Here is a 17,553-nt window from a genome sequence, read left to right on the forward strand (position 1 = left end):
CAAAAAAAGAAGGAAGTAGTTGATATTTGAACTATTTCTGACTAATGGTCAAAGGACATTGAAGGATGGTGAATGGCAGCGTTGACGGCCCATCCCCTCATTGTCAGATGAGCAAGGCTTTTCTTGACCTTAAGGAGTGAGAACTGGACATCCGCTGCCGTCGAGAGGATAAATTGCCACAGCCTTCCAGGACTGCTTTTGGCAACACTTCATACTCTACTAGAAAGCAGTCCTGAGAAAATAACCCAAAATGCTGAGGATGAGTAAATATAAAGATGATCGCTGCTGTGCCGCTTACAGTAGCAAGAATGTGGCAGCCTTGCTGGGAGGACTGGGGCCAGGGTGGTGCTCGCTCTGCAGAGTTGCAGCTGAGGCCCAGTAGGTCTGGTTGGGCCCTGCTCCTTGACCTTGTCCCTCCTCACTTCTCCTTTGTAGCCAGTAACCCATGTCTCCTACTTAGTGGAGTAATAACGCCAGGAGAAATAGGTGTACCTTTTATTTTCATGTAGCGGCAAAATGACTCTCCCCAAATCATAGAGCTGGAACTGGACATCCTGGCATTAGGTCCACCAGGATTAGTACATGAGAGCTGGCATCCTTTTTACTTGATCATAACATGGCCTTACAAAGTTGCAAAGACCTGCCGGAATCAAGGCCTCATGTTTCGGAATAAGAATGGGATTCCAGGCTGGGCGCAGTGGCTCACACCTGTACTCTCAGCACTTTGGGAGTCCAAGGCGGGTGGATCACTTGAGGTGAGGAGTTCAAGACCAGCCCGGCCGACATGGTGTAACCCTGTCTCTTCTAAAAATACAAAAAATTAACCAGCAGGTGCCTGTAATCTCAGCTACTCAGGAGGCTGAGGCAGGAAAATTGCATGAACCCGGGTGGTGGAGGTCGCCGTTAGCTGAGATTGTATGACTGCACCCTGGCCTGGGTAACAGAGCAAGACTCCATCTCAGGGGGAAAAAAAAAAGAATGGGAATTCATTTTATAAAAAGCATTTTTTATTATAGAAAAATCTTAGGAAAATTAAGAAAATTTTAAAGAGGAAAAGAATTCTCCGTACACGCTTGCTACCTAGACATAATGTCAGCATTGAGTGTGGAATTTACTTTTCTTTTTCTGTAAAATGTATTTTTTTGAAAACAAAGATTTTATTATACAATCTGTGGATTTAATTCTTTAAATATTATGTCGTATGGATTTTCCATTCTATTAAATAGCTGGGAAGAATTTTAATGGCTGCATGGCTGTTTATGGAGGTACGGTGTCTCAAGCTCTGTGTGGGATAGCTAGGTTGCTTCCGCTTCCTTCCTGTAAACACTTTATCTACGTCTTCAGTTTCCTAAGGACAGGCATACCGAGGGACAGTGGGAGGGGAGGAGGGACAGGAATTCCGTCCCCTCTCATGTTCTTAATAAATATTGGTTCAAGGATGGATCTTTCATTGCTTTTTCACTCTAGGTACCTCAATTAGTAATTCACGGATATGGCAGCTCTTCAGTAAGGACATTGATTCATTCATTCATTCATTCACAAATTGTACTAATTGCTTAGAGGACAGATTCTTGTTAAATAGGTGGATAAAATTGCAGTTGCTCCCATTCTTAGGGAAGGGTCTGGCTGAGAGGCAGAGGCTAAAACAATAAACTCAGGAATGACACCTTGCAAAGTCATGTCTCCTAAGCGACGCCCTGGGGGCCCACCCACAGTTTGCATGGGGTTGATATGCCAGGCATCCTGGGGTGTGTTTGTGCTTTTTCAGCAGATCCTTTGGGTGGGCTTGGCTTGGCTTTCTGCTTGTGGCCTTTTGCAAGGACTGTGGCACATCCACATGGCTGCTTTGGCTTCAGGGCTCCACTCATGTCCTCACGGTATGAAGTTCCTTGAGCCTCAGACATGGCATGCGTGTGTCACTAGTGAGAACTGTGGGTAGAATCAGGAGCACCTTTAAGCCCTAGAAGCCGCCTTCCTCTCTCTAGCCTGTTCAGATCCAGCATTTTAATCAGGGAAAGCCCCTTCCAATAACAAATAGGCCTCGGTTTTCTCATCTGTAAAATGCGTGGGGTTTGGCTCGCTCTGCGTGTTTCGGAATGGCACTTAAGATGCACTCTAAACAATTCCAAGTTAATGTGTACTAGAAAAGATCTATCAAGTCTATTTAAAAGTATGATCAAAAGCTTCCTTTAAAATAACCAAGTTGTAAAAAGTGGATTGATTCATAGAGCAGTATTAATAACAATTGATTTTTTTAAAGAAGATGGTGAGTCAGTGACTGGTGTTTGGAGGACGCAAACCCTTCCAGTGCCGATGCTTTGCAGTCTTAAGTGGCAGGTGGGAGCCTGGAGTCTTGAGTGCAGCCCGCTGGCCAGCCCCAGTCAAATGAATGGGGCTTTCTGCTTGCTGTTCTTAAAACATCTTCAGAGACAGTTACACTTTTTCTTTCTGGTCACTGGCTGAGGACCAGAGCTGGGGAGTATTTCTGGTCTGGGCTGATCACGGGATGCTACTTCACAGCCTGTCTGCTGTCAGCCGTCTGACACGGGCAGGCCGGCCTTCCCATGTGACTCAAGGGAACTGACAGCAGCCCATTGTAACGAATGTCTGCCTAAACCCCGGGCCTGATGAGCGCTTGACAGGTACACACTGGTGTGTCTGTAAGCGTTTTGTGATTCTTAGCAGCAGGGTGAGGGCAGGGAAGGAAGCTGTCGGTGAAGAGCTTCAACCTGGGAGCGTGTGAGGGAAGCGAACCAAGGTGTCTGTGGGCTTCTGGTCCCATGCACGCCCTGAAGACATGGTGGGGGGCCCCACCCCTCTCCTGTGGTGTTGGCTTCATGTGTGTGTCTTTCCAGCTTAATGATAAGCAGTACAGGTAAGGTCTGGGTCCTGCTTTCCCTTGCGTATTTGCTGGTCCCGAACGCACGTGATGCTAAATTAATGTCTGAGCGAAACTGTCATCTGTGCCGCAGATGGCACCAAGCACCAAGCTTCAGAGGCCCCCACAGTCTGTGGGAGACAATCCAAGCTTGGGCTGGGCACTGCGCTCAATGCTGGAGAATTATGAAGATAGAGCAGCCAAGTCACCAGCTTTCAAGGAAACAAGTATGGTTAGGGAACTAAGAAAAAATAACAAGCGTGTTTCACAGTGTGATGCTTGGGATAAAAGCAGTAAATGCCTGGAGACAGTGTCGACGCGTCCAGGAGAGTGAGGAGAAGAGCTGGATTCCATTTGCAAAGGCAAAGGCACTGTTTCAGGGGGTCATTCTCAAATCGATAGGTTTTGATGTTGTAGAAATGGGGAGCCCTGTTGGGTCTTCAAGAAAGTGGGTGGGAAGAAAGGCACAAGGTCTGGAGATGTTTTGGAAGAAACAGTAGCTGTGTTTGGTGAACGCATGGGATGTACGGAGGAAGGTGTGAAGAATCTGGAGAGCTTGGATCGTCTCCCACAGACTGTGGGGCCTCTGAGGAGTCTGCAGTGGTTGCTTTGAACGCAAGGAAATTCTGGGATCAGTGCAGTGCTCTGAGAACATCCCCATAGCTGGGCAACACATCAAGGGGAGGGGGTGAGGGGGTGGGAGGGAGGTCTGGAAGGAGGGGGCCGGGAAAGGAAGAAGCAGGGGAGAGGGGGGAGGCAGGAGTGGGAGGAGGCCAGGTGAGAAGCAGCTCAGGCCTTGGAGAGGGATTTGTACTCCCTCCTCTCTTCCTGGCCTGCCTGGGAGATTCCCCAGGCTCAGATGTTCTCATTCTGGCCGGTGAAAACATCCGGAGTCGTGGTTCCAGCCACTCTAGCCGTCTCGCTTTTTACGATAAAAACGGAGCAAGCAAAGAGTGCCTAGTGGCGACTTGTGGCCCTTGTTTTCCATGCATCGCTGGTGTCTGAGTCACCAGCTTTGCACCCACATTAAGCCTCGAATGTGAGCAAGTTACAGCCCAGCGTCTGGCGCGCGGAACCTTAGCTCTGCTCCCACCCCGTCTCCTCCGTTCTTTTGTTGGTTTGCCTCCAGTACAGCTTCCTTCAAAACCAACTCTCCTCCATCTACCGCTGTCCCCAGTTTTGAGCACAGAGCCTCATTGCTAGAGCTGGCACTCAGTAGATGTTCACTCAGGTGCCCTCTGTGTGGTCCCAGGTAGGTGTGGCACCCAGGAGATGCCCACCTTTCTCATCCTCAGACTGGAACTCGTGGTCTTGCCCTCGTTCCTCATTCTTTCACCCTGTGGTGTGGTCGTGGCTCTGAATCACCGCTGCCACCTCCGAAACTGAACTCAGTTCTTTAGGAAAATACACCCCAGAGGGGCGGGCACTGTGAGTGAGTCTGATCTGCCGGCACGCCTGTTGGTGGCTGCCCATGCCCTCCGATGGGCCATGCTCTTTCCTCCCCCAGGAAAAGGCAGCCCCCCCGAGCCCCGGGCAGCAAGTTCTTCATGTGCTCTGGGTGCATTAGGCGAGATCGGGCGTGTTCAGGGTGATGTGGCCGTAGTTAGCGCTCTGGGTGCATGAAGAAAGGTTCTGCTCATCAGTCTTCTGTAAGAGGGAGGGGCCGTCTGCCCAGGTGGCAGGAAAGGTTTGGATCTCACTGCGCCTAGGCTGGTCCGCCCTGAGGGGGAGCTTTGCCTTCCCTGCCAAGCCACGCCCAGAAGCATCCAGGCAGGGACACCAGTCACGTGTCGACTCCACTTGGTCGGTTGCCCAGACCAGTCAGGTCAGGACTAGGAGGCAGATTTACGTGATTTTGCCTTTGGAGTGAGAGAGGGAGCTGGGGTGTTAACCCCGTGGTCTCCTTATGATCCCAGCAAGTGACTCTGTGAAAGCCAGGTGTCCCTCCCACACACCCCAGGCCCCGAAGGCTTTTCCACTGCAGCAGTGGGGTCCGAAGTGCGGGGTGCTGGTGTCAGGCCGTCACTAACAGGAGGACCGACCCTCTGGGGAGGAACGTCTGTGGGTTTTAGGGTCCTCTGGAATGCGCTGTTGCTCAGGGAGGGAGGTGGGCAGATGTGATGAGTTTCCATCAACAGAGGCTGGTGACAGAAATTACAGAGAGCAGGTCGAAACTCACGCCTTTTTTTTTTCTAACCCAGAGGAAATGTGATGAAATCAACATGATACCCCAGAAATTATCCTCAAACACAGAGAGTGAGTCATCCTACACAAGGCACTCAGGGAATTGGCAAGGGAGGAGCAAGAGCAGTATTTATGCCTTTAGCCCCTCCAGGCCAGTTGCTCTCCTTCTTGAGGGTTCAGGTTCGTGGCCACAGGAGAACTTGGAACAGTCTGTGCACTCAGCCTGAGGCTCCCGTAAGGCCTTCTCCACCCAAGACGTGCTCTCGTTAGGTTGGTTTTTCTGGATTGGTTTTTTTGTCTAATGGTTCCTTGGGGCAGATGGTTGGCAGAGGCCACAGCGAGAATATTCTGTGATCTGGAGTCTGCGTGTGGCACGACGGCAGCCGTAGCGGAATGGGTACGTGCGGGTTCTTGAGTTTGCCGCCAGAATCTGTTGGTGATGGCTTCTGTATGCAGTGATATTGTCTGTTCAGAGGCTGCCCTCTTGGTTCCTGGGGAGGAGCCAAGAACAACCTCTTTTGTCTCTAGATGAATCAGCCTTTACACAGAAAAAGGAAAAGTGTATCAGTTATGAGCTCGAATGTGCCTTCCTGTCTGCCTAGACCTGACCCCCGCCTGGGAGGAGAAGAGGGGAGATGGAGCCTGCTCTTCTAGGGGGTCTTAAGGTCCAGTGGTGGCTGCCCTGCCCAGGGTGGGCCCTGCAGCTGCAGGCCGTCCTGGAGAAGTGGCTGCTGGGACCTGCTGAGCAGAGGGTGGCCAAGCTTGTACAGCTGTCCGGGTAGACCCAAGGCGCCCACCAAGGGAACCCGTCGGTGTTTTGAGAATGTGTGGCTTAGGTTTCAGGAATAGAGTAGAATTCCTAAATTCAGCCTCCTGAGTATAATCCTATCACATTAGCTATTTAGCTCCTTAAAGATTATCCCAGAGATACCTACCAAGATACCTCTGAAATGACCATGTTTGTTTAAATCAAATTTATTCATTCATTCATTCGGGTTTGAGAGGTGACCATGCACAGGTCCATCTCAACATGACAGGAACAGAAAAAGACAAACAGATGGTCCCATGTCCTGGGAAAGCTCAGATTCTTGTGGAAAAATTGGGCCAGGGACAAGTCAGGGTGCGGTATGTCTAGTGGTGATAAAGAAGGGCAGAGAAAGAGGATGGGATGAGGGCTGTTCTTGTTGCATTGACATTTGAGCAGAGACCTGAATGAAGTGAGGGAATGAGAGCATCTTGTTTCTGGCTGAGGACTTCCATACTGAGGGCCTTCCGTACTTTGCATGTGCAAAGGCCCTGTGGTGGGTGAGGCTTGGTATCTGGGGAACTGCATGGAGACCAGGAGAGTCAAGCAGAGGGAGGCAGAGAACAGCAGGAAATGGGACAGGTGCGGATGGTGTTGGGCTTCTGGGGCACTGGATGCTGCTGATAAGAGCCCAGGAGCCTTTGGAGGGTTTCACATGGAGTCCTGAAGGTGTCTGACTGACTTTTCAAAACGTTCTGTCTGCTAATTGAGGGGTGGACTCCAGGCCGCAGGCGGGCCTGCTGGAGAGGAGCTGATGACTGTAATTGTGCTGAGAGATGGCGGTGGTGTGGAGGTGCTGGGGAGAGGTCAGCCAGAGGTTGCGTTCTGAAGGTGGAGCTACCGGGAGTGCATGAGAGAGGGATGGGGCAGGGAGGACAGGGAGGGATGTGGGCTTTTTGGCTGGTTGGAGGGCGCTACCGTGCATGGCTGAGATGGGAGAGGCCAGGGGCAGGGTTTGGGGCAAGCTCTGGAGTTGGCTTTGGATCCAGGCCATTCAAGATGCACCTTAGGTACTGAAGGGAGCCCTTGGTGGGCAGGGGCGTATCTGAGTCTGAGGTTCAGGGGCCACTTGTCAACAGAATGGGAGCACAGCCATGTCCACCTGTGCTTTGAGGGGGCTCAGGCTGCCTGGGCATTGCAGTTGGTGGCTCCTTAGCAGTTTTCCTGGCCAAAGGGATAGCCACACCCACAAACACACATTCTCTCTCCTGGCACGTGCCTGGGAAGGTAGGTAACGTATGTTTCCTAATGTTTTCTAAATTTTAAAAATGTTTTATTGTGCACATTTTCACACATGTACATAATTTTAGGGAAGATGGCGTAATGAACCTCTGGGAGCTCATTATAAAGTCAGTCACAGCATCGTGCCCGTGACAGCACTACTCTACTAATAAAGCAAGGAGCCGTTCACGGGCGTGGCGCTCGGGCTGGGCGAGGCGGAGCTGAGGCTCCGGGCCACGGGCTCTGCATGCCGTGCACTGGTGAGTCACTGTAGGACCTCGCAGGGCAGGAGAGCAGTGGAGCTAAAAGACGGGGCGAGAGAAGATGAGCTTCCTGGAAGCTTGGGTGAGTCCTGGCTGCTCCGCGCAGCAGCTGAAGAAACAACTCAGAGGTGGACAGTGCCGGGCGGGCTGGACACACAGCAAGCTTCAGCTACTGTGGCAGGCGATTGATTTAAGGGTTGAGATCGGCGATTCATAACCCTGGAGGTACAGGTGGAGACTGAGTAGTGGGGGGCTTTGTATCCCAGGTCAGGGGAGATCGGACTGACTTGTTAAAGGCAGTGAGCACTGCCTGGAGGTGTTCGAGCAGGGCGGCAGCGTGACTTTGAGGGAATCAAGGGCTCACCAGGGCTGAGGGCGAGGGCTTGAGGAGCTCAGGGGCCCAGCAGCCACTGCCAGCAAAGGCCCGGGGAGCCCTGGGCGTGGGAAGAAACAGTTAGCAAGGCTGAGAGCGGAGTGTTTTGTCAGGCTCACATCTTGGCTGCATTACCTTGGGCAAGTAAGTTGCTTTAGTGATCTCTTGAAGCCCATTTTCGTGGAATCTGCACAATTGTAGCCAAGCCTCGTCCCTGCTGCCCTCTTTCTGTCCCTCGAGGACACACACAGTGGGATGGTGCCTGGTGGAGCTTGGAGCGTAGCCTGTGCTGTAAGGGGAGGGCACCTGACTGTCAGCCTCTACGTCTGTTCAGTGTAGGAGATGCTGTTGGGCTCCATGGGGGAAGTGGGTGATCCAGGGGAGATGGACAGGTCATCACCCAGCGGTGGCCAGTGAGGGCGGCCACACCAGGCTGAGCGGGGAGGAGGAGGAGGGGTGGGAGGGGAGAGGACTGCCCTGTAGGAAGGAGGACAGAGCTGACCTCCCAGCGAGGAGCACACAGGGCAGCCCTGGGGTGCCGGCTGCATCCTCCATCCTGGGCCTGCTCCCTGTGGATGTGGCACTGTCTGGAGGAGCAGAGCTTCCCTTTTAGCCCTCGCTCCGGCTCCGCCTGCTCAGGAAGGTTTCGGGAGCGGGGAGCCCTCCATGCTCGCTCCACACCAGGGCTGGCCGCCCTCTTTCTGTACTGTAAAAACGGCCCCAAAGGTTCGGACAGTGGGCCCCTCTGTTACTCAGCCCTGAGTGTCTGGATGGGTGTTACTCCATCCCAGGATGGCCTCCATCTTGCCCTGGGGAAGAAGCTGTCATTCTGGGGATTTACAGAGCATTGAAGGCCACAGGACAAATGTCTCCCCTCTGCTGTGCGGAGGGGAGGGCTGCCTGTGAGTGAGAGCAGTAGTGCCCGTGGGAACACGAGGCTTCTGGGCCGTGGGAGTAGGAGTTCCCTGCGTGGCTTCTCTCGGGCTGAAACGGGTGAGGGTGGCCGAGTCCGCAGCTGCTGCCTCGTCCTCCTTGAACGTCTTCCGCTGTGGGGATAGGACTGTGGGTCTCTTTCTAGAACTGCACACACTTTAGCATTTTGTCTCCTCACTGGTTCAGGGGAGTGGCCATATCCCGCCATCAATAACACAGACACCACGTGGTGCATCTCCGGAAAGCACGTGCGGGTTCTGCGACCTCCTTCCTCTGCCCCGGGGGCCGAAGGCCTTATGTCCATGGTTTTCAAAGAAAACGACGTTGCTGCCTTCAGTTTTCCCCTCTCTCAGCTGGAGTTTTCTTCCTCAGTCGGAAAGCTGCAGTGGTTTCCCGGAGTCTCCTGGGCATGACCTTCACCCCCGTGTGTTCTGCCCGCTTACCTGGCCTCCTGCCTTCACTGTGGGCCCCCCCAACCCAGCCCCTCCATCCCTCTAGCTCCCAACTTCACCATGTGCACCTGTCCTTAGGCCTCCCGCTGGCCTCTGGGCCTCCTCCTCCTCCTCACTGATAACTCACTGGCGTCTCACATTCCATAGGCAGCTCTCTGGGCCCCACCACGTGGCCAGTCGTGCTCTCCCGACCCCGTTCCTGCTACCGCCCTAGGCCCCACCAGGCCTGGTGATGCCCTGAGCAGCCTGCGTGGAGCTCCAGGTGCCTGACCCCAGCCTCTGCTGACAGCTGTGCAGAGCCAGGACGTGCCCGCAAGCTTTTGAGAATGCCTCCCTCTTGTGCCCAGATGGACTTTTTATTTACCCTCCGTGAAATAACGCCTCCTGGTGTGAATGGGAAACCAGGCAATGCCACAGTCATGAGGGGGCGGGGTGGCCAAAGGGGCCGAGGCAGCCCTTGCCCTTCCGCAGGAGAGATGTCGGTGATTACCAGGAGGCTTTGTTCAGCCACTGTGACCCGGAGTCTCACCCAGCGCAGTCCTCAGAGCAGCTCTGGCCTGGGTGGGGGTGGGGGCACCCCAGTCCCTTACAGGATGGGCAGGTGGGCCCAGTTGCCCTCACAGCTGACACCCTCTGATTTCTCCTCCTCCTCAGATACAGTCAGACGGAGACCCTCAGGCGGGAACTGTCACCGTCACACGTGAAAGGCCACGTGGCAAGCTCTGGTTGTGGGCTGAGATTGTCCTGAAGCTCCTCCCCTCACCCACTCACGGGTCTCCTCTTTTCCTCCCTGCATTTCCCTCTCTTCAGTAAATGATCCCGCGTTTTTGTATGGGAAGGATTTTTACTCCTTGCTCAGAATATCGAAGTCAGGCTGCTCCGGAGAGGGCTGTTGCTGGGGTCTCCGCAGTGGCCTCCAAGCAGCCTGGGGCTTGTACACGCGGCCCTTGCATTTGGGGGCTGTTGGGCTACCGTCTGCCTGGCTGTGGTAGGGTGATTTCTGGAGTGGTGGCAAGACCCCTTTCTCCAGTTCTGCATGCAGGCTGTGATGACAGAACCACTTGGTCTTTGCTTCTGGTGGGGGGCGAGGGTGCTGTGTCCCCAGGGCTTGTCAGTGCTGAGCTTCAGTGTCCCAGACCCCAGCAGGACGGTGGAGTGTGGGGTGGGAGGAGGCCTCCTCCTGGGTCCAAGGCGGGGTCCGGTGGTCTCCCCCACGCATAGTTCTCTGGGGCTGGAAAAGGGAGTATGCTCACAGACCTGACTATCCTAACTTCATAGGGAAAGATAGAAACATCTGTGGCCACCCAGTTCAGGGGGAGCTGCTTCATTCCTTCCTGTGAATAACTGGCCTGTGTGAGTGCCGGCCTCCGCTCCGCCCCTCCCTACTGTGCTGGGCAGGAGAGACAGCGGTGCTGGGCTCAGGTAGGTGTTTTTTTAAGGGAAGGGCCCCCAGAAGGGCAGCTCTGTCCCTCCCCAGAGAGGTGGCCGCTGTGCCCTTTTCTCCTGCTGCCTACTGCATTCAAGCACCACAGCCCCGGTGGCTCCAGCCAGGGAGGCTCATCTTTCACAGTTCCAGGGGCTGCAAGTCCAAAGTCAAAGCGCTGGCCGACTCTGCTCCTGGTGAGGGCCCTCTTCCTGGCTTCATGTGTCCTCACGTGGCAGAGGGAGAGAATGGAAGCTCTCTGGTGTCTCAAGTAAAGGCACTGATCTGATCATGAGGACCCCACCTTCATAACCGCTTCTAACTCTAGCTACTCCCCACTGCCCCACCGCCCAGTGCCATCCCATTAGGGGACAGGGCTTCAGCATGCCTTAGGGGAACACAGTTCAGTCTGTAATGCATGCCTTCTCTCCAGACAGCATTCAAGTGCAGAAGCAGCCTTCTGAGGCCTTGAGATGGAAAGGATGCCTCCCTCGAGCCGGTCACATGGAGCTGGGACTGCAGCTTCTGATGCAGTGGTGACAGTGGCTGAGACTTGGCAGGGTTAAATACTGAACACAAGATTGTCCCTAGAGCAGCATGTGACCACACGCCTGGCTCTGCTCACTGCACAGGGGCCCTCCGAGCCATAGTCACTACACATGGAGCCTGGGGGAAGAGTGGGGATGGTCAGGGCTCTGTCCTGGCTGCTGCAGAAATGCTGCAAAGGGTGGTGTCAGGGCTTCCGGGTCTCCACATGGTAAAGGCAGCACACTGGGTCAGAAGCTACCTTCTCAGCTGTCTCTGGATAGAGCAGTTGAGGAATAAGGGACCTCAAACCATTGTATATGTGCCTGGTTATGGTAGGCGTGAGATTTGCCTGCTCAGAGCTCTAAGTACTGTGGCCAGCTATGACGGTGTCTGCCAGTTTTTCTTGGAGAGCATGTGAAATTCACCTCTTTGATATGGGCTCTCCACTGTTCTGTCTTCTCTCCCTGGTGAAGGGCCTGCTCAAAGCCAGTCACCTCATTCATATCCAGAACCCCCTACATGTGTCAGTCCTGTCTGTGTGCCCTTCCAGAAGAAAAGCAGAGGCCTTAGGGGTGATTCTTGCGGTCTCTTCCACAGAAAGATCTTTCTTGCCTAGTAACAATGGTTCAGTAAATATGCCCCAGTTTCTTCTGCCCCAGAATACCTCCTGGCCGCTCTGTGTTGTATTTAAATTGTTTATTTGGGGTGCAAGGGGGATTTCAGGAGCACATGGGTAGGGAGCATCACCTTCGGGGCCTCTGCTGGGCTGTGCTCACTGATAGCTGTTTCCCGGGCCGAGTCACCATGATGACTGTTCCTGCACTGGGCCCAGCCACTCTGAACAAGCAGAGGCAGATTTTTCCTTTTCCAAGCCCTGTGGCTACCAGCACGGACTGTACAGTCCTGCTCTGTCCTCCTCTTCGACTGTAATGAATGGGCTCACATTTCACAGACCCCCTTATACCCTCAGGAAGAGCAGGTGCAAACAGCTGGCCAGAAAACACTGCTTGGGCTGTGTGTGCCCAGCAGTGTTTTCTGTGCCAATGAGACAAGCACAAAGTGGGCACAGAGGCCAGGGAGTGAGCACTGATCTGCCCTGATGGACGAGGAAAGATGAAATGGGTCTGTCCTCATTGGAACAGCCTGGAAGAAGGAGGATTCCCACTTTCAATAAATTGACCATTGGATCTGTGTTTCGCTTGCTCAAGGGACTCTTTTTTCCTCCCCTACTTGCAGGAAGAAGCATATTGCCAAGTGGACGCCGCCGTGCAGCGGCACAGAAGCGTTTGCTTGACACAGAAGCGTCAGCGTCTGCTCGGATAACGGGAGGAAGAAAGATGAGGCCTTAGCAGCTCTGCCCAGGAAGCGAGTGTCAAGATGGCGGCTCAGAGGATCCGCGCTGCCAACTCCAGTGGCCTCCCTCGCTGCAAGTCCGAGGGGACCCTGATTGACCTGAGCGAGGGCTTTTCAGAGACGAGCTTTAATGATGTCAAAGGTGAGCTTCTGGGGAACAGGACTGTGGCTCAGGGGGAACATCTGGGATTTGCAAGCTGGAACCTGAGGACATTTCTGCTTTGAAGATTGCCGGTTTAGCATTCAGATAATTAGAATTTAGTTCTTTAAACTTCATCGTGCTATAGACTTAGCCCTGGAATAATAGTCACTTGTCTTATTTTTTGGTGTGTTTCGAGGAGGGTTTGAATGTTCCCCTCATCAGTGAAACCCCTTCTTGATACAGGATATGTTTCTTTGTTTCTTGATAAAATTCGGTGACAGTGTGGTGGGGAGCTTGGTGGTCCCGAAACCCAGGGGAACAGACAGTGTGGCAGACAGGTGAAATACTGAGAACCACGAGCGAAGATTAAAGGTGGTTTAGGGCAGGGGTCAGCAAACCTTTTCTCTAAAGGGTCGGATAGGAAACGCGTTAAGCTTTGCAGGCCATACACAGTCTCTGTCACAACTGTTCACTGCTGCCTTGTCGCATGAAGGCAGCCACGGAAGTCAGTGAGTCAACAGCCATACTCATGCTCCATGACAGCTGTTTTTGCAGTCAGCCCCATTTGGCCCCAGGGCTGTGCTTTACCGACCCCTGGTCTAGAAGGTGGTCCTAAGGTTTGATAACCCTGGATCTCTGGGATTCTCCAGTGGCCTCATAAGATTGAGTTGATGAGAAAACTTTTTTTCTTTTTTTTTGAGACGGAGTTTCGCTCTTATTACCCAGGCTGGAGTGCAATGGCGCGATCTCGGCTCACCGCAACCTCCGCCTCCTGGGTTCAGGCAATTCTCCTGCCTCAGCCTCCTGAGTAGCTGGGATTACAGGCACGAGCCACCGTGCCCAGCTAATGTTTTGTATTTTTAGTAGAGACGGGGTTTAACCATGTTGACCGGGATGGTCTCGATCTCTTGACCTCTTGATTCACCCGCCTCAGCCTCCCAAAGTGCTGGGATTACAGGCGTGAGCCACCGTGCCTGGTGATGAGAAAACCTATCTTTTGGACACCAAGGTGGATACCAGCAGGTCATTTTCTTCCTGGATATCTTCCACAACCTAGGCCACGTTCAGTCTCTCTCACATGCTCCGCCGGGGCTTGGCAGCTTCAGTGAGAGCACCAACATAATCAATAGCATCTTCCCTTGCCTTTCTCTTAGCTGTTGAAATTGTCTTGCCTGGAGCACAGCTTCAAAGTAGGAACTTTACTTTGACCTTTGTATCCTCAGCCCCAACCTAAAGTCAGTGCTAAGTAAATGTTTCTTGAACTAAACCGCTATCCCCCAGATAAAGCTGTAATCCTCTACCATGGTCTACTAGAAATTACACGCACCGTGTTTATGTCTGTCTGATTCATATCACCTCATTCATATCCAGAGTAGCTTCTCCTTCTCCTTTATCCCAAACGTCTTCTACCTGCCCCTGACTGATGCTGGCATCCCTGAGCACTGCTGTAAATGTTCTTTAAAAGGAAAGACTAGCCAATATGAGATTTTATTAATAAGAGAGCAACAGTGATTGGGTGTTGCTGTAAATAACTGAAGCATTTATTTTTCAGGTTCTGTTCACAGACATCGTTTTTGTACTTTATAGCCCAATTCATCAGAGTTAAAGCTAGAACTTGTGAGCATAAATTGTGTGATTTGGGCAGAGTGTTAAAGTGAGGACAGCAGAGTCTTATAAAGTGAGATGAATTTTTAAAAATAATGGTAGTGCTCTGGAAGAAATACTGACTGTTACCCCTAAAAGAATCCCAAATTTGGAGGAGGAAGACAAACTAGACAGTCTCGAACGTGAGGAGGAGGACAGCCTCGAGCGTGAAGGGGAGGGTGTTTTGAGAATCTGAGGCGGACAGGACCATGGGATCTCCAGCCTCGCCCAGAGATCCTGGGGGCTCTGCCTCTGAGGAGCCACATGTCACCCAGGCAGCGTGCCAGCCAGCAGCTTCACACACATCCCGGTGGTAGACAGACTTTAAGGTGGGAATTTTTTCCAGCCAAAATATCTGCGTGGAATCTTCTGCTGTGATGAGTGTTTTGCTGCGTAAGAACACAGGCAGAGGGATAGGAACTGTTTCATTCAGTACATTGAACTTCCAACACCCAGGGAAAATTTTGTGTTAAAATCAAGGTGGCTGTGAATCTGGGTAACACTCCTCAGAATTCATTTAGATGGCATTTGATAGGGATCCTCTGGCATTTGATGGGATGGAAGCCCTTCTCCAGTGTCCCCAGCTGCTTGGTGGCAATTGACTGATGGACGGCCTCATCCAGAAGGGGGTTCATACCACAGTCCATCTCCCTGGGGTTCTGGAAAGGAAGAGTGGGGTGGTTTCCCTTGGGTAAGCCTGATCCCTTGAGTGAAATCTGTGACCACTTCCCTTCCAAGGAGAGTACTGGGAATTTTAAATGAAACCATTATTATTCTTCAGTTGGATAAAACTGAGTGATAATTCTCATCGATACATTTTAGGCTATGCACAAAGCATGCTTAATTGCTTTGGTTTCTTAATTTTGAAACTACTATGAGGGAATTATTCTGGGGGAGCATAATAAGGACATAACTTTTGAGGGATTCTAGCAAGATTGTAATGGCCAGCAAGCTTTATTTAATTTTCATTTGGTTTGCATCTTTATATGCCATTTCCAGTAGATGTGTCAAGGAGACAGAATGGTTTATATTCTGGAGATCATGACCAGCAAGTAGGCGTGGAGGAGAAGAGCATATGTATCCTCCGGCCTCAGCCTGACCCACGTCGCTTCTTCCCATCTCTCCATCAAAGCCATTTTCCTTCACGGGGTTTGGTTCACTCCCATCTCATATTAAATAATTTGTCGGTTTTATGATTTTTATTAGAGCACAAGGGCACAGCCAGGGGCAATTCGGACATTGCTTTGACCAACACCAGGATCCGATTATGGCTTCCCTGTGTCATTTAAGCATGTGTGAAAGTCATTCATTCCACAAATACTCATTGAGCCCCTGCTACGCTCAGGTGTTGTACGAGGCCCACGGATACAACAGCAAACAAAACAGGCTCCAGTGGTGCTGCTACCCTAATGGGGAGATGGAGGCTCTCCCCCTCCCCCACGCAAAAAAAGCTATACATATATATGCATATATTTTCCTTTATATATGTATGTAAAGCATGTAGACAAGGAAAAATTCTGAGTTCTTGACTTGGACCCCTATGAAATAGACATTAATAAGAGAAAAGCATGCAAACTTACTTAATATATGTTTTATGTATATTACAGATATGTATATATTTCTTCTTAAGGAAATGAAGACTTAAACAAGTAGTTAAACCCGAGAAGTCTGATGAGGTGTGGAGAGTCCTGGAAAAACGTGATGAGACAAAAAAAGGCCTGAGCAAGTGTCATGAGCTGGAGGCCAGCAAGGCCTGGGCATTGCAGACTCCCTGTGTCCTTGGAGATAGGATGCTCTGTCCCTGACATATACAGAGGGCCCCTCCCTCTTGACGGTCTATGACCTGCCTCAGCGGGCGGGCAGGGAGTCCTTCCTGCACCTGCTGTTTCTTAACTTCCTCCAGCTTAAAATATTCATGGTGCTATATTTTGGGGTAGCATGTTCCGAACCCCATCAGGTACATGATCTAGTGGCTGGTGATAAGAACTGTAGAAGAAGATAACATCGGGGCCAGGAGATCGCTATTTCACGTGACATCCTGTGCGTCCTCAAGTTGGGTCAAGCATTATTATGATAAGTGCCTTATCTATATCTTCGCATTTTGTCCTCTCCAAAGTCCATGGAGGAAACATACTTTTTCTCCACCATGAGTGGCGTCTTAGGCTCTGGAGATCAAGATCCATTCAAGTCCAGGTCTAGTGATCCCAAAGCCAGGGGTAGGTAGGGTTTCAAGTGCCAGGGATGCTCCCAGCCAAGCTCATCTCTGTAACCCAGTTAACGTAAATGAATAGAAATTGTCTACCTGATTTGCTAACACTTTACCAAGGAAGTGTAATTATTTCCTTTCAAAGGAAAAGGAAACTGGCAGGTGATTTTCGGGGACGGGGGAGCAGTTGAATAGAATATGATGACATGATGACTTCGGACTTAATCCCATTAGAAAAGCTGTAGGTTTAGTTCAACTAAAAATGTATTCCTTTCTTTGCTCATTTGCTTTGGCAACTTAAAAAGAAAAGAAAAAGAAGCTTCCTTTCTTTCTTTCAATTGTTTATTGAAGGAAACCAGAATGTCAGCAGACTCTGTAAGGGAGGCAGTTTGGGAGGTGGGGGAGGGGAGTCCTGGGGAGCAGTATCTGTGCTTATTTTCTTGGGGGAGAATGTTCTTCATCTTCTGAGTATGCCTTCTCATGTATGAGAGGGAGAGAAAACACTTAGATATTTAGTCATATCCATTATCTTTCAAAACACACCACTCGTTTAGTTTATTTTTGCTATTTCCATTGCCGTCTACATTGGTACATTGAGTTCAATGGCAGGAGCCATAAATTAACTTGATTCACTTTTTAAAGGGTTAGAATTTTTCAGAATGCGTCAACCCTTGCTCAATGATAGTATGAGCTATGACTAAGCATAATCTCTCATTTTCAAAATATGTGGGCAGTCTATTTTCGTGTTGTGATTTTGAATGATCATTTAAAATAGGTTGGGCTGGGCACGGTGGCTAACGCCTGTGATCCCAGCACTTTGGGAGGCTGAGGTAGGAGGATCACTTGAGGTTAGGAGTTCGAGGCCAGCCTGGCCAACATGGTGAAACCCCATTTCTACTAAAAATACAAAAATTAGCTGGGCATGGTGGCACTCACCTGTAATCCTAGCTACTTGGGAGGCTGAGGCAGAAAAATGACTTGAACCCGAGCTGTTGAGGTTGCAGTGAGCTGAGACTGTGCCACTGCACTCCAGCCTGGGTGATGGAATGAAATACTATCTCAAAAATAAATAAATAAATAAATAAAAGTAAAAATAAAAGAGGTTGGAAGGATCTGACTTCAGCATTCATACTTTATCTGAAGAAGCA

The 17,553-nt window shown here is 51.2% G+C and overlaps 1 protein-coding gene across 2 annotated transcripts in view; it reads left to right on the forward strand.

Annotated features, from left to right (window-relative positions):
• The window catches only part of SH3BP4 (SH3 domain binding protein 4), a 100,950-nt gene that overhangs the window by 68,908 nt on the left and 14,489 nt on the right, over window positions 1-17,553 (forward strand). Inside the window, exons 1-2 of one of the 2 annotated variants that reach the window (XM_012434192.2) lie at window positions 7,398-7,433; window positions 12,297-12,555. In XM_012434192.2, the coding sequence (XP_012289615.2) occupies window positions 12,438-12,555 (118 nt within the window). In that variant the 5' untranslated portion in view covers window positions 7,398-7,433; window positions 12,297-12,437. Of the gene's footprint in view, window positions 1-7,397; window positions 7,434-12,296; window positions 12,556-17,553 lie in introns of those variants that run through there. The other variant, XM_021676894.2, reaches the window with a different exon arrangement.

This window comes from Aotus nancymaae, unplaced genomic scaffold (genome assembly GCF_030222135.1).
Source record: "Aotus nancymaae isolate 86718 unplaced genomic scaffold, 86718_ANA_hifiasm-v0.15.2.pri h1tg000031l, whole genome shotgun sequence".
NCBI lineage: Eukaryota > Metazoa > Chordata > Mammalia > Primates > Aotidae > Aotus > Aotus nancymaae.